This window comes from Anguilla rostrata, chromosome 6 (genome assembly GCF_018555375.3).
Source record: "Anguilla rostrata isolate EN2019 chromosome 6, ASM1855537v3, whole genome shotgun sequence".
NCBI classification, from domain to species: domain Eukaryota; kingdom Metazoa; phylum Chordata; class Actinopteri; order Anguilliformes; family Anguillidae; genus Anguilla; species Anguilla rostrata.
This window is the reverse complement of record NC_057938.1, coordinates 55,058,590-55,074,258: the sequence shown is the minus strand read 5'-3', so window position 1 is coordinate 55,074,258 and position 15,669 is coordinate 55,058,590. Positions and strand designations below refer to the sequence as shown.

The 15,669-nt window shown below is 43.0% G+C and overlaps 1 protein-coding gene across 10 annotated transcripts in view; it reads left to right on the top strand.

The window, feature by feature from the left end:
• The first annotated feature begins 4,297 nt into the window (after nucleotides 1-4,297).
• Nucleotides 4,298-15,669, top strand: part of dnmt3ab (DNA (cytosine-5-)-methyltransferase 3 alpha b) — a 147,807-nt gene continuing 136,435 nt past the window's right edge. For 9 of the 10 annotated variants that reach the window (XM_064340696.1, XM_064340698.1, XM_064340694.1 and 6 more), the window contains exons 1-2: nucleotides 4,298-4,444; nucleotides 7,625-7,831. In XM_064340696.1, coding sequence (XP_064196766.1) covers nucleotides 7,754-7,831 — 78 coding nt within the window. In that variant the 5' untranslated portion in view covers nucleotides 4,298-4,444; nucleotides 7,625-7,753. The remainder of the gene's footprint in view (nucleotides 4,445-7,624; nucleotides 7,832-15,669) is intronic. The other variant, XM_064340699.1, reaches the window with a different exon arrangement.

Sequence of the window (15,669 nt, the reverse complement as noted above, 5' to 3'; positions counted from 1 at the left end):
AAGCAGAAACATGTTCACAAAGCTGTTGTACAGTAAGCCTGGCTGAATAACGATGTCTGTGAAACAAATAATTTAGAATAAAGCATATTTCCACAGGCCACAATGGTATACATTTGACAGAAATTCCAGCTAAAACATGCTCTGTTATATTCCCCCTACCCTGTCCTCCAACAGGATGTTTTTTGTTTGTTCCCTGTCTCTTTGTCATTCAGAATCAAGGCCATCCTTGTGCTCTCTCAGTTACCGCGGCATGTCAAAAATAAGGCCCCAGTGCCACAGTATGGATTACCCTCGATTTGTGCAGCTGTGTTACCCTGTTTGCCTTCGCATGCAATCAGTACGGAAAGAGTCCATCAGCTGTGTTAATGCCTTATCCTTTGAATCACCCCGGGAAGAGTAGGTTTTATTTGGGAAAGTTCTATGTCAGTGTTTCTGTTACCAGTAGTGATTGTTCTTAACATTCTAATGCTGATGTAACAATCACTACGTAGAATGTTCTTAACATTCTAATCACTATTTGTGATGACACAAGGGGTAAAAAAAATTCCATAGCAAAGAATCTTCAGCTGCATGTCGTTAAACATCAGTTTAAAAAAAACAAAACAAAAACTAGCCTTTCAAGGTTCTGAATCATTAAATATTTATTCTAGGTCCTCGCATGCCCTTGGACAAAATGGCCGTCAGAAGGCATTCGGTGCTGTGGGGAATCTCCCAGTCCTCCGTGTTTGGTTTTCTAATCCCCGCTAAATGTGTCCGGAGAGGAGGAACACACAAAAGCGGTCGCTTTAATCTCTGGACCGGGACGGAGACGGAGCAGGAGCTGGTCCCAGGACGTACGCCAGGAGGACGGGAGAGGTGAGAGAGGACGCTGATCAGGTGTTGAACCAGGCCACTCGGGGCAGACAAATCACTGGTCATTTTTACAAGTTTTTTTTTTCTTCTTCTTTTGTTATGACATTATTGAACAACATATGGGGTGTAAATATATATTCTCTGGAATAAGTGCACCACTGCTGCATGTGCTTTTATCTCCAAAATATGTTTTGCCCCAGCCACTCCCCTGTTTTGCCTCTGCAGCCCTTCAGCAGCTGTTGAGCACTGAGGTGGAAGCTACGCAGTCAAATGTCCATTCAGCTCTGTCAGATTACATATGTACAGCACAGCACAACACACACAACACAACACACAACACACAACACACAAGAACAGGCCATTCAGCCCAACAATGGCTCTGAATACCCACAGACCAGATATCAACGCTGTATCAAGCCTTGTCTTGAAAATCCCCAGAGTTTCTGCCTCAACTATGTGACCTGGCAGGCTATTCCCACACATTGACTAGTCTCTGTGTGAAAAAAAAACTCGTAAAAAAAAAAACTCCTAACGTCTTGCTAATTTCCATTTACGCCCCCATCGTATGGCTTGGGTGACTCTTGCATGATGCGTATCTGATCTTGCCTGATCGGACTGAAAGGCGACCGCTGCTTTTAAGAACAGGTGCTTCCGCTGGTGACCCCCCCTCTTGGGAAGAGGAGAGAAGAGATTTATGGGATTTTCACACGACTCTGAGCCATTAAGAGCAAATCTCAAACACGGTTCCCTCCTGCGTCTGTGCTGGCGGACAACACAACACAACACAACACACAACACACAAGCGCAATCTCAAACACGTTTCCCTCCTGCGTCTGTGCTGGCAGACAACACAACACAACACACAACACACAACACAACACACAAGCGTAATCTCAAACACGTTTCCCTCCTGCGTCTGTGCTGGCAGAGCGCCATTTTATAGCATAATCCTCACTTCGTGCATTTCACAGAGACAATGATTAAAACCGTTTTTTTTTCTCCCCTCTATATCTATATTTCATTCCCCAATCGTGATTTTTTTTAATGTTCACTTATTAAGTATGAAATCTCAAAATTCACACCAGGAGGAATTGTGAGCACCCATTCTCTCAGTCCGTGGTGCTTCACAAGCTGGCTGCCACTCTGGATGAAATTAGAAACGGATTACTGAAGTCATAACACAATGTGACTCTTACTCTGTTACGTATCTCGCTAACCTGATTTATTGGAATCTTGACATGCTAATGCCGTGAGATTAGGGAAAGGGAACGTTTAGTCGTTCTGGCGGCAAAACCAAAGAAAGCTGAAGTCTAGTCGGGGGGAAACCGAAACAGACTCTCCTCACAACTGCACACGTTCGTCAGCCAGAGTTCCTGAAACTTTCTGTAAAACGTAGGGGAACAAATTTTAGACTTAATGTCACTTTCTATCCCGGAATGCCCCAGGGAGCTAGGCGTTAAATCCTCTCAAGCTCTCGCTGGTTAGGCCGGAGAGGATTAGCGTTCGCAGAATTACCACTTAAGAGAAAGATGAAGGAATGCATTTACTCGGGCAATTAATACGTTTCAATCAAGGGGGTACGTGGAAGAGGCGGCCATGACACCGTGGTCATGTGACACCCCCAACATATCCAAAATGGAGGAGAAGAGATCGGAGCCATTTCGATGCAGTGTGACTACATTTAGGACACAATTGCGGATCACTTCCCTTATAGTTCCATGCAGCTGTGACTGGATGTCGTTCAAATGCTAAGGAGAAAAAAAAACAAGTTTTTGGGGAAGTTATTGGCACAGCACAATTCCAAATGAAATCTTACTAAAACTCAATGGCATAAATGTAAGTAGGCTGTCCTGAAGTTAATCACTGACTGCCTAGATTGTTGATTATAATCAAAGACAATGGGCCTTATTCACAAAACTTTTCTTCGATTATGTGTACTTTTGTTCTTAAAAATGTTCCAATGAAAAAATAATATGGGATTCATGACACATGTGCAGACCTTTGTTTTTGTGCATATCCCAGGTGTATGAGTTGATGAATTCTGGGTGTTTGTAAATTTTATGCACAGACCTGCCCATGTGATCAGCATAAGGAAACAGCCAGGAACAAATACAGGTTACAAGGACAAAAAAAAAGATAAATGCCGAATTGTTCGTGGAAACGTTCGTACACACAGTTTACGATCAAATATGATCGTACGCATGTTTTGTGAATGAGTCCCAGTAAATTTAGCGTGTGCAGTTTGTACAGTCATGCGTGACCAATCATTTGAACATTGATTTGTCATGTATAACATGGTGTCAGGCTAGTTTGAATAATTACATTACATGACATTGCCGGCATTTCGCGGACACCCTTAACCAGAGCGACTTATACAGCTTTTGCATTAAATTATTATTATTATTATTTATTTATTTTAAACAAAATATCTGTTTATACTGCTGGATATAGACTGAAGCAATTCAAGGTTAAGTACCTTGCTCAAGGGTACAAAGGCAGTGCCTTACCTGTGTATTATAGAGAATAAAATCTGCATAATATTAAAGGCCCTTGGAATGTAATATCAGAGACTCTTGATATGTACAATAAATACCCGTTAAATTAGACAGTTTCTGGAGAATCTGGTTATGTCATCTATGGGCAAGTTAACTCGAGAACAAGGTAGACGAACTGCCCTTGGCTGTAGGCACCGGCAATAGGTTATACCGCTTGATTAGCTTCAGATACGGCGTTCTAATTTACTATCCCACGCGGCGTCACGCATGCGCTAACATGGCTGTACTTAATCTCCCAGTTTGACTGACATCAAACCGTGATAACGGTTTAGAAAATGGAGATAATGTTTGCTGGCCGTGCAAGGCATAGTAAAAAGTCAAGCCTACGAAAGGCCATATGTCACAATTAACTACACAAATGCTCGTGCCATCTTGAATATATATAACGGACTTCTGGTCCTTAATTGGAGAGGTGTGTGTTTTTGACCCCCCAGTGCTGTTAATAATGAGCTGGGACACTCGGTGACCCGACCGTCAGACGTATTTAATGGACTCTCACAGTGGACTACGAACTAAAAACATTAAATGCGTTCTCCCTAACCGTGTGAAACGACCCCAAAATAAATAAATACGGACGAAACACTTTTTTTTGGGAAAAGACATAAAAGTGTTGTCACACCACAGATGCTGTAAACTAACCTTTGAAGACCGTCCAAGTCATTACGAGATTGTTGTACGTCGTAAAGTGATATGCAATGCTGGGCTTTGTTCATTTCTTCGTTTATTTATAGTGTTCACCTTAACCGCACTAATCAAGCTAAACTAAACTACCTGAAGCGGGTTGCGTGTAGCAGGCTCGTAAAAAAAAAAAAAAAAACCCTACGCGCTGATGTAATTCCAATAATTCCCAGACAATTAACAGCTAGGTTTTTAGGACCCTGCGGAAGCTCTTCCGGTCTGCCGGCCTCTGCGGTGGGAGCGGAGCAACTGGAGCAGGCCTTGCCGGCTGGGGAGGAGGCGGACCAGGGTAAGGAACAGAAGGAAGATCCGGGAGCTAGCGAAAACGAAAAGGGTCGGGCCTGGGACTGGCGAAACGGGTAATTAACACTGTGATCCACTAATTAAAACACCTCGACCCGTGGCATAAACCCTTTCCGATGAGGTAACCTTTCACGGTCCAAAGTTAAAAACCCAAAATACGGACGTGTTTAATGGTGGAAAAAAAACTGGCAGCATTCGTGCGCTTTTGCAGATGTGTGGTTTAAACATAGCGATCGGCACTTGAACTTGGGGACAGTTTTTCTGTAGGCAGAGAGACAGAAACAGGACTTTGGCGAATGCTTAACGCGGTGACTTTTGCCTATTAAAAAATATATATGTATGTATAGCTTAATAAATATAATTTTTGGCAATGATGTATGTCCTAGTCGTCTAAAGGGGTGGAAATGTACCGCTGTTCTGAGCTAGTGATAAGGAAAACGAGTGGGTTCGCATTTTTTCCCCCTCAATTGCAGCGGTGTCCGAAAAAAGACAAACAGTACAACTAGTCTCCGTACGGTTTCGAGCGCGGATTCTGATGCCGGTCTCCGTGTGCGCGTTTGATTTAGCCTACCTGACATAATCTAATGATGCAATTATCAAATTAGCTGCCGAGCTGTCTGGGAACTGGTTTTAAACCATGCGTCTGCAGCGCTGATTTTTATTCAGAAATCTTAAAATGGTACCTCATAAAAAAAGAAGAAAAAAATGAAACTGAAGGGTTAAACGAATCCCGGGGAAGTGGGCTAAATTTGATTTGTCTCGTCTTCAAGCGATTGCAGTTGACCCTCTTGTGAATATTTCTTGCTTAAACCGCTGCCTGTTCCATCTTTATCACCCCGCCAACCTCTTTTCCAATGTCTATGCCTAAGGTTTATTTGAAATATACGTAGCCTATATATGTGTCTCAATGACGAACGCTGCATTTAATATGCAAGCATTTACGGATAGCTGGAGAGGTAATGTCACGACATATAGGTGCATTTAACACGCATCTGTTCCCATTACATAATTTTGGGATTCTCGTGTCACGCAAAAAAGGCATTTAAATGTATGCATATTTTAACCTGCATCAAAACACTTGCTTTGCATCTCTCTGTGAACGCAATTTGTGCTCCCTTGCGCTGAGGCATGGGTGATCTTACCCGTACATAGTATATGCACGTCATGTTATTGATGGTTGTGGCATTTTTAAAAAAAGAAAGAAAGAAAAAAAAAAAGAAACGTGATCGTACCGTTTTTGTGTATCCTCAAGTTAGCCTACTTTCAATTATTGGCTGACTTCCAATGACTTTCTTCAATAAAATGGGTACAGCTGACCAAACATAACACACACATTAAATAATTGTCTGCAGAACGCCATATTTTGAAATATACAGTATAGCCTATATATATATATATATATATATATATATATATAGTACACGTTTACCCGAGTTTCCATTGCAAAGAAATGAACAGTACCATCAGAATGTTTATGATGATCTTTACTCTGGTTTATTTTTGTGTCGTTCTCTGTGAGACTTCGCGATTAAAGTTATGCTTTTGCACGCTCCTTGTACGGCTGCCCAAGAGTAGGCCCCTGTCTCGCCTGCTTAAAAGGTGCTTTTAGCTGAATTTTTTTTTTTTACCATAGCCTACCATGTGGCTATGTAGCCTATGTGACGTCTACTTCGCGTCTTATATCTAGGCTACCTTATCAAATTATAGGCTGCTGTACATCGCAGTTTATCCTGGGATGGTAGACCGGTTCTTTATTCAAAAGAGCTTTTCTTCCGTTTGGGAATGTGGTTCGTCTCAGGCACTGACATGTAACATTGTAACAAGGTGAAAGGCGGAAGTTACCTGTAGAGATTACACCGACTGTATTTTGGCTGAAAACATTTAACGTAAGCCTGTGTTGTTTTTGTCAGTGAGCTGTGTCATTTAAAACATCTCTTAAGTCCTTTTAATGCCATAACTGTCATTTCAAGGTTCAATAGGGCTTATTTTGTACAAGCCAACTTTACGTTAGTGTAATTGACACCTTTTGATTTAGGGAAATTGCTCGAAGATTGCACTCGGGACTGTTCTTCAGCTCGTAATGAAGCGGGGTCACAAGTGTTTAACTGCAGGGCAGTCTGGCCTCAGAGGAGGTGTTACAGACACATGCCAATCATTACATCTGAAAATAATGGCGCGTGCTGATTTTAAGTGGTCCGCGTAAATCACTGTAAGCATTTCGCGTGCGAGCAGTCTTCGCATCACATTATAGGCCGTTGATAGCCAATTTAGATTTAAACAAAACGGAACTTAAATAATTAACAGCTTCAATAAGTAGACTAGCCACATCTATTTACGGAGAGTCTAACAATGACAGATCATCTGTTGCGCCACGACAGTAACCTTGAGAATGTGTCAGTAAGATGCTATCTTTTACGTAGGCTATGTAGATTTCGACTGGCCTGCGTCGTTGCAGCGAGCCAAAAATGCGTGAATGTCAGGTCGTCACTTAATGAAAGAAACTGGACAAATCGATTCAATGAGAGCCATGGAGGGGAAAAAAACTTTTATTGTATCAATGCCAACGAAATAGCCTAATTTTTTGCAGATGTCAGAGAAAAATGCTATTGGAATCGGACCGCAAATTGCGCAATCCCGGTCCGTGTATAACTGGGAAAAATAGAATTTGGCAGCGATTCAACAACCGCCATGTTAAAGCCGAACACAAGAAGAGCGCGCGCTTTAATAGAGGGGGGGTTATAATAGCTGTAGCACAGCTACATATCTCTGATGGTCTACACTGGGAGAGAAACGGCTATTTTCTGGCTGTTTCATGCGTTAAATGAGGTGCCAGAAGCCGTAGGAGTCAAGGACGTTAACGAGATGCCACATTTCCGTCACAAATTCAGCCGCAGAGATCAGACACATTATCAGTCATGTTACTTTCCCCCCGCATGTTCATGATGTATCTTAATTATGGATTCATTTTCGGATTTTTTTTATTTGTGTCGGTCAGATTGTCACAATTTAAATCCACGGCATCCTAAACAAATTAAGGTTTGCTTATCAATAAACCCTTTCCCTCCTTCGCCTGGTCTGTCTTACCCAAAACTGTCAACCCGAAACGTTGCAACTGTCCACGCTATATTAATTTAATAACATTCAATATTTGATTTTCAAAAATCTAAATGATCTTTAATTATTTATTTATATTTACCCCAAACAACACCTTACAAATCCGTTTTTTTATTTTACAGGAAAAGGAAGAACTGAAAGAGAAGACGACATCCAATTCATTTTAAGTTTTTTTATTTGTTTATTTTTTTTCCTCATTTCATTTCAATTTGCTTTTAAATATATAAATAATAAACGACGTTATTTCGGTGATGCCGTCCAACGCCGCCGCCACCACCACCACATTCAAAACTTCAGACTTCGAGTATGACGCAGCGGCAAACAAAATGGTAAGACACTGCGCTGCCGGCGGAGAAAGAAAAAAAAAAAAGAAAAACGACAACCCGACGTCCGCAGCAATTTGTTCTGTTCATTTTATATGTGACTGTATGTTGCAGTCAGTAATCATCAGAAACGTACAACGTTGTGTTATATTTGTATCTGCCTGTGTAACTGGTGCGTTGGTGCAGCGAGACGCCGCGAGGACGCTGTCTGGATTCAGCCAGACGACGAACCGCTCTAGGCAGGCTGGCGCAGGAAGAAGAACACGCAACGACGACACGAGCCGTTTTCGCCTAGTTGTTCATTTTGGTTTCGTAGAAGGAATACAGTAGACAGCACAGTATGGTCAGCCTCGTCTTTTATTTTATGAATAGGGCGGGGCGTAAACAAAAACTGAAAATCCCCACGTATAGGCCCTGTATAACGTGGCAAAATGGTGAACGGGTTTTAAATGTATGACTTGCAAAAAAAAAAAAAAAAAAGAATATTTTCCTTAATTCGCGGAAAGATCGGTTAATTTCCGCCGAACGAAATTAAATGTAGTCAAACCAAGTATAGTTTATTAATCATCACTTTAATGTGCAGTTTCTAGAATCCTCTTCAGGCATTACCATCTCGTATCGTAGGACACCGCACGTTATCTTCGTCACTCAATTAGTAGGTGCGGAATTGAAAAGAAGGGTTCCTTGAGCTGTCATAGATTCACATCTTTCTTAAGTACTTGACTGAAAATGATTTCATAACCGCCTTGTTCACCAGCAGCGGCCATATCCTATACGATGAGCATTTTTTGTATGATTAACATTGCCTAAATTTTAATTTGATCAATAGGCTAACGCTAGTGCGCTTTAATCCGGCAAATATTTTAAACGATATGTAGCCTGTATACAGTGCTATTGACATTCGCAGTATGATCATACTCTGGAATAATCTGAGTTATACCGTCTCTATTTCTGGGAAGCCTTCCCCCCCCCCTCTTTTGTGTAAGTTTGCGAGCTGTGTAGCCTTTTTTATTTTATTTTTTACTTCTGATTCCAAAGCCCTTAAACTGCATCAGTCATAAAGTAGAGATAATTAGTTGTACATCATCCCAGTGTACTTAGCATCCATTTTGAAGCATAATTGGTGTGTTACATATCATATTTAGACCTGTTATTACAACCAACCGCCACTTTCTCAGGTGGTTTGTGTTAATTTCAGTGGTAGATTTGGGCTTGCAGTTGGTGTAACCTTTTTTTTTCTTTTCTTTTTCAACTGTCACTTTGAAAATGCACCCTTTTTAGCTTAGATATTTAACTGCTGCCTCTCTTTATGACATCTGTGCCTTCAATTTTATTAGTCCTCGTGATTGTTTACCCTGACCTCAAATACCCCCTACAGTCATTAGAAGGGCCCCCTGGTTAAAAAAAAAAAAAAAGCAAACAAAAAAACCATCCATAGCCAAACTGGGGGGGGGGGGGGGCACCGGTTCAGTCCCATATATATAATCTGTCTGAGGGCTGTCAAATTGCGCCCAGCAAAATAAATAAACAATAAACGCTTCTACCGAGCGTTCCACGTTCGGTCAGTGTGTGAGGGACATCTGTCACGTTCCAGCGTATAGTACTAAGCTGCTCGTTTTTTTTATCCGATCTTCTGAATCAGATGCCGGCGTGTTTCGGGTGTAGCCTTAGCTGTCAGAGCCCGTATGCTGACCGGGCAGGTAAACACTTTCCACATGCGAAGCAGTCGTTCAGGTTAAAATAGATACACCCCTGTGTGCGCTGGAGACGAATGTGCCAGATTGGTATCAGATTGGCACCATAATAATGTGCAGTCATACTAAAAAAATTGGTGTAGGCTCAACACCTGGTGTAGCGTAAAATGGAATAACTCAATTAAAAAGAGTTTTTAAAAAATTAGTTTAACTTTCTAAGTTAAAAACCAGTGAATACTTGAAGAGATTATAAGCCGCCCTGCTCAAATGGGTCAAGGCATTTAGTTGCTTCTGACCGTTTGAGTAGCTGGTCTCTCTAATTCCCGTCTTCCTTTTATTAAGTAGTTCTGGCTGCACTTAGTATCCAGAGGTGTACTTTTTTCTGGTTGACACTTTGCTTGAAAATGAAGGCGGTCCATTTGAATGGTAATACATTAATGCAAATCAGTGTGGTGTGATGGGTAGAATTTTTTTTTTCTCCACGTATCCCCCCCCCCCGAAATGCGCACAAAGACATTTCCACTTGAATGATTCCTTTGCGTGCGGAGTGTGTTTCCACCTGGTCTCCTCAGCAATACAGGTACAGCTGAAAGAGGCTTTACACCTGAAACACCCTCAGCCTTTGACAGCTGACAGGGTTGCTGTCTTCCTTTCTCTAATAAAATTATTATCTGTGAGAGTTGGGGGGGTGGAATTTCTGATGATTTTTTAACCTACTGCTGTAGCCTGACTTACATTACATTACAGACGCTCTTATCCAGAGAGACTTACACAACTTTTTACACAGCATTTACCTTGCATCCATTTATACAGCTGGATACATACTGAAGCAATGCAGGTTAAGTACCTTTGCTCAAGGGTACAGCGGCAGTGTCCCACCGGGGGAATCGAACCTGCAAGCTTTAGGTTACAAGCCCTGCTCCTTACCCACTGTGCTACACTGCCGCCTAACAGCCCTGAAGCCATCACCTCCGTCTCCCAGGGCAACGGCGGGAAGAGTTCAAACGCTGCACGTCGGCCTCGTAGGCCCGCGGGAACACCTGAAATATTTACCGTTGACCGCGTACGCGCGTACGCCCCCCCGAGGGCACCCTGCTTTACGAGACGAGTTTGAAACAATTTCCGTTCCATACCCGCCCCCCCCCCACTCCCACACTGGACGCATTAGTCGTTCACATACAGCTGAATAATTAAACAGCGCGTTCCTCCTGCGTTCCTGTGGCCTATTGAATTTTTTCGTCGGGGCGATGCGTTGAGTGGAACGGGCCTCTCTGCCTGTCGGGACTCGCGATCTTACTCTCGGTTTGGAGAGAGCGCGCTCAGCGCACACGCTGCGGTGTCAGGCCAGGACAGGGCGCACCGCGAGCTTTCTCTGCTGATACTACACAACCTGACACCTCTGTGTTAAAAAAACACACAAAAAAAAAACTCATCAAACTCATCAGTGCAGAATTTACCAACAGCTCATTTCCACCATGTGCCCCCTGCTGACTGACAAAACTCGACCCGAAATGTGCTTCTTAATCCTCGCAAAAACACACAATTAAATCCTCCTTATTGACCAAATTATATTTGAATAAATGTTTAAAAAAACTACAGTTAAAGGTACATCTGTGGATAATGAGCATAGTGAGTGTCTCTTTGAAAAGGTACACTTTGGGACCAGCAATCCCATAATGCATTGCAAACTGTGCTTGTGAACAAAGGCCATACCATTAAAAAAAAAAAACAAAAGCAAATTACAAACCTTTAAAAAGAACAAATAACCAAAGTATTATTGGAGCAGGGACCAAACAAGAGATAACAGAGTAGCAGCTTTCTGAAAGTTGAGCTGAGGTGCTTTTTCCAGAGGAGGTTTTTTTTGTTGCTGTAAAAATGTGTATTTTCTGTGACGGTCTCCACAGGCACACAGGCTCTCAGTGAAATGGTGCAGGCTGTGGACCGGGTCAAGAGCCAGCCTGTGGTTCCTCTGACAGAGATTTGCAGCCCTGTGGGGAGATGTGTAAATCAGCCATAGCCTTGGTCAGGACATGGGGGGCTGGGGGGTGCAAATCCGGTCCTGGAGGGTCGGGGTGTATATTCAGGTTTTTGTTTCCACCAATTACCCCCGGCTAAATGAGCCAGCTTGGCTGCGTACGCCAACCCCGGTTCGCTGGTAGATTGGATCACAGTAAAACGGTTCATATAAGGACACAAGAACTAGTCTTTGACTGTGATTTGTTGCACTCATCAAGAAATGTGGCTAAAATGTCAGGTGGTGTGTAAATGTTCGGGCTAATTAAGTAATCAAGGTCAGAAGTTGGCATGGAAACCAGAAACGGATGCGGCCCTCTTTGCCCACCTCTGGGACAGTGAAGTCGGTGTTCTAGAACTCCACCGTTTTCAACTCCCGGGAAGCGATCGTGACATCACCGTTAGAATGTTCAGTTAAGAAGCGCCAGTTTGTCGATTAAGACAATAGTGCAATTAAGCCATTCGCACGTATCTGCGAAACCGTGTCCCCAGTACTCCCTTTAACATGCAAATTTACACGGTTAAAATCGATCAAACCGTGTAACAGGAGCAGAAGGGGCTTTCCTGCATGGTTCCTTACATTTTCCCGCCACTTTTCATACGGTTACATCGGTGAGTATTTTTTGAAAACGGAAGGCAGCAGTGCAGCTTGCTGCAGCAGAGTGACAGCGTTAGCGAGCGGCGTACCAAATCCCGCCATTTTGAGCCAACCGGCGGTTGCCATCCCAGAGCAGCCCAACCGCCATCCGGTCGCCCAAAGGTTTGATAGACATCAGTGACAGTCGCGATTGGACGTGCGTTAACTGAACACGCCAAGAAATTCGATTTCGGCGTTTGCAAAGTCATGCAACAATACAAGTATAAAATTACACAACTCCATATCTTGTATGAAATCACGGTTGCTTCCGTTAAGAGCTTAGCTGCAGTAACTTAATCGGAATAATGTGTTTATGTGACTTCCGCCTTGGTCACAGTGTTGTCTTAAATCACATTAAAACTGAATTATTAGTGTGCGTGCGAAGGTGGTCAGGGACGGGGCTGGCAGTTGGTGACAGGGCATTCCAAAATAAAATAAATGAAAATAAAATGGGAGCGGTAATAACATTGATTTATCGTGCAATATTCACATCTGCGGTTCTTATTCGCTGCATGAAGGTGCGTTTAAGACCGTAGCCCTGCTCTGTATTCCCCTATTCACTGGCTTTTATCCTTGATAATTCAAAAGCACCATGAACATTTTAACAGCCCAACCAGAGTCATTACAAAAGGAGAATTACAAAAAAAATATTTTTTATTCATCTGGTGCTTGAAAAAAATGTGAGATTTGATTCCTTGGCCGGCAACAAGTGGTCCTTAAAACGCGGGATAATGTTGGAATGGAACGCATTTATGGTTTATTCGCCGTAACTAGAACGGCACGTGTGTGAGGATTCATCCCTTATTTTCTCAGCGGATTTCATTAATTACCCATTACCTTTCTGTTTTACTGTTTATGCGGGAATTTAAAAAGCCATTTGCTATTTGACGATATTTATTGCCGTTGTCAAAAAGTGTTTTCTTTGGCTTTGATTAATGTGGACAGCCTTTACAAGGCTGAAGGACTGACTGAAGGGAGGTCTTGCTCGTTCTGTATCAGGTGTTGAAATGAGATGTAATTCAGCAACGGTGGCAAACTGCTAAACAGAATGCGGGAACAAGTTTGAGGATGCAGTTTTGTTAAAAAAAAAAAGAAACAAATTCATAAAAGGATCTGCACTTAACTGTTTTATTAAGCATTAAAAAGAGACTAGATGTCGGTGGATGTGCTTGGCTTGCTGCCCCCACCAGCGAAATTCTTTTGGCAGCATTTCCCTCTTTCTGTCATTCAACTTTGTACTTTTACTTATTTCCACTTTTCACTGTTCACATTTTTTGCACAGATTTAATATTATGAGAAAATAGTTTTTAAAAATTCTGAAAATGTGGACACTTGAAATATGGGGGACATGGTACATGGTAAATAGAAACATACGATCAAACATAATTTATATTAAAGCATTATTTTACCTTAAGCATTTGGAAGATGCAGCCAGAGCTACTTGCATGAGTGCAAATATGAATGTTTGGGCAAGGAAGAGAGATGATGCCAAGTCATCCGAGCATCACAGCCAATAATATCCATCATCATAGTCATCATATTATTCATCAGTAATAGTCATCATAATCATATACATGAGGCACAATATACATGCTGTCGATTATTATTATTATTATTATTATTATTGTTATTATTATTAGTGCAGAAGTTCCTAGCCCCCCCCTTTTTTGGCATATGTGAAGGGACGTTATGCGCCTCACCTGGTCCAGATACCTTTCACACAGGTGTGAGAATCCACCTCTGGAGGGCTGCAGTGTGCTGTATTTTGCATGCGTTTCAGCACCAGCCAATCATTAAAACTGGAGTTTTTTTTGAAGGTCTTAATTGGCTGTTCATTTAAAGAAAAGTGATACATTAACTAAGCGATCCTTAGCCCTGGTCCTGGAGAGCCACAGGGTCTGCTGTTTTTTTTTGTTCTAATTACTTTTACCTGGAACCAATCTAGTTGCCCTTCTCTGCACTTTTGAGTATGTTCATAGGGACCCCTGCGTTAAATGTTTTTTTAAGGAGAAATGTTAACTTGCATCACACTGACATACAATCAGTTAGGAGCTGCATCACACTATGTCAGGATTAGCTGATTCTAGGGGGGGGGGGGGGTGTAAAAGAGGACGAGCGCTCTGGAGCGAACTGAAAAGTCCTCTGAAGAAAAGAAAGGATGTGAAAATTAGCCGGCCGATGGCCACACTGCGCACCCCGCCCTGAACGTAGCCGCCTGCCCGGTGGCCTCACCTGCCTCGGACCCCCCGCCCGTAGCCTCACCTGCCCTCGGGTGGCCCCGCCCGCCCTCGGGGAGCCTCGCCCGCCCTCGGTAGCCCACCGCCTCGGTGCCCCGCCCGCCTCGGTGCCGCCGCGTGCCCGCCCGCCCTCGGTGGCCCCGCCGCCTCGGGAGCCCGCCCGCCCTCGCGTGCCCGCCCGCCGCTCGGGTGCCGCCCGGAGCCGTGGGCGGAGAGGTGAGAAAAAGTGAGGCCTCGTGTCTGTTAAGCAGTCATACGCTCAAAGTGCGCGCACAGACACGTAAAATAAACTCTCTCATTTGAATTTCTGTGCGAAAAGTTAAGTCTTTCGCATTACTTTTGGCACAAACTTGTCATTGTCATAATTATGTCTGAGTCCCGAAAATAGATCCAGCTGCAGATCCACAGAAGGTTCAGAGGGTTCTCCATACACCCCCCCCCCCCACCTCTGCCCAACATATCGATTGAGTAGTCCAGAGACTTGTCCTGGGTTTTGGTTTGCAGTGCATTAGATGAGTTCTGCACAGGCAAATTAAAAAACTAAGGGATGCAAAAAAAAAATTTGACCAGACAAATTGTGTCTGCCCCCCCCCCAGGCCTTGACGAGAGTTCCCCATTGGTCCATTTGCAACTTTCATGACCCCCCACCCTCCCCGCCCCTCCACCACCACCACCAATTTAAATCTCGGATTCACCCACAAAGCCGTTTGTTTTCCAGGAAGTGAATTTGTTGTGATATATACCTGTCAGGACCGCAGTATATCTTAGTGTGTTTTACGGTTTTATTCATGAAAGGTTTGGGTACTTGTTCTTTTTTAAAATAACAACGTGTATTGCAAAGTGATTCTTTGGTGCCACCGCGACTATATTAATGTCATTAATCATTGTCAGTAGTCTCTCTCGGTTGTAAACAAATATTTCAGGGCACTATACTGTCATTGACAGCTGAAAAGAAAAAAAATTATTCAGGACGGCATTAATTTAATAAAAACAACCGTTACGGGCTTTTGAGGTTTGAAGATTCCATCAGAGTGACACAAACATGGAAATTGTCTGCTCTTCAGACATTTTTAATGTTTATCTGGCGATTTTAAGAACTCATTTTCGCTTATTGGCTGCAAAAATAGCTCCAGTCATCATCTGCTGAACCCAGAGTCCTCAGTGCTCTTTAAAGTGCTTGACAGCCGAATGCAGTAACCGTGTTATAAACACATTTATACTGCTCACCTGGCCCTTTTCTGTGGCTTACGGTGTTGTCCGTGC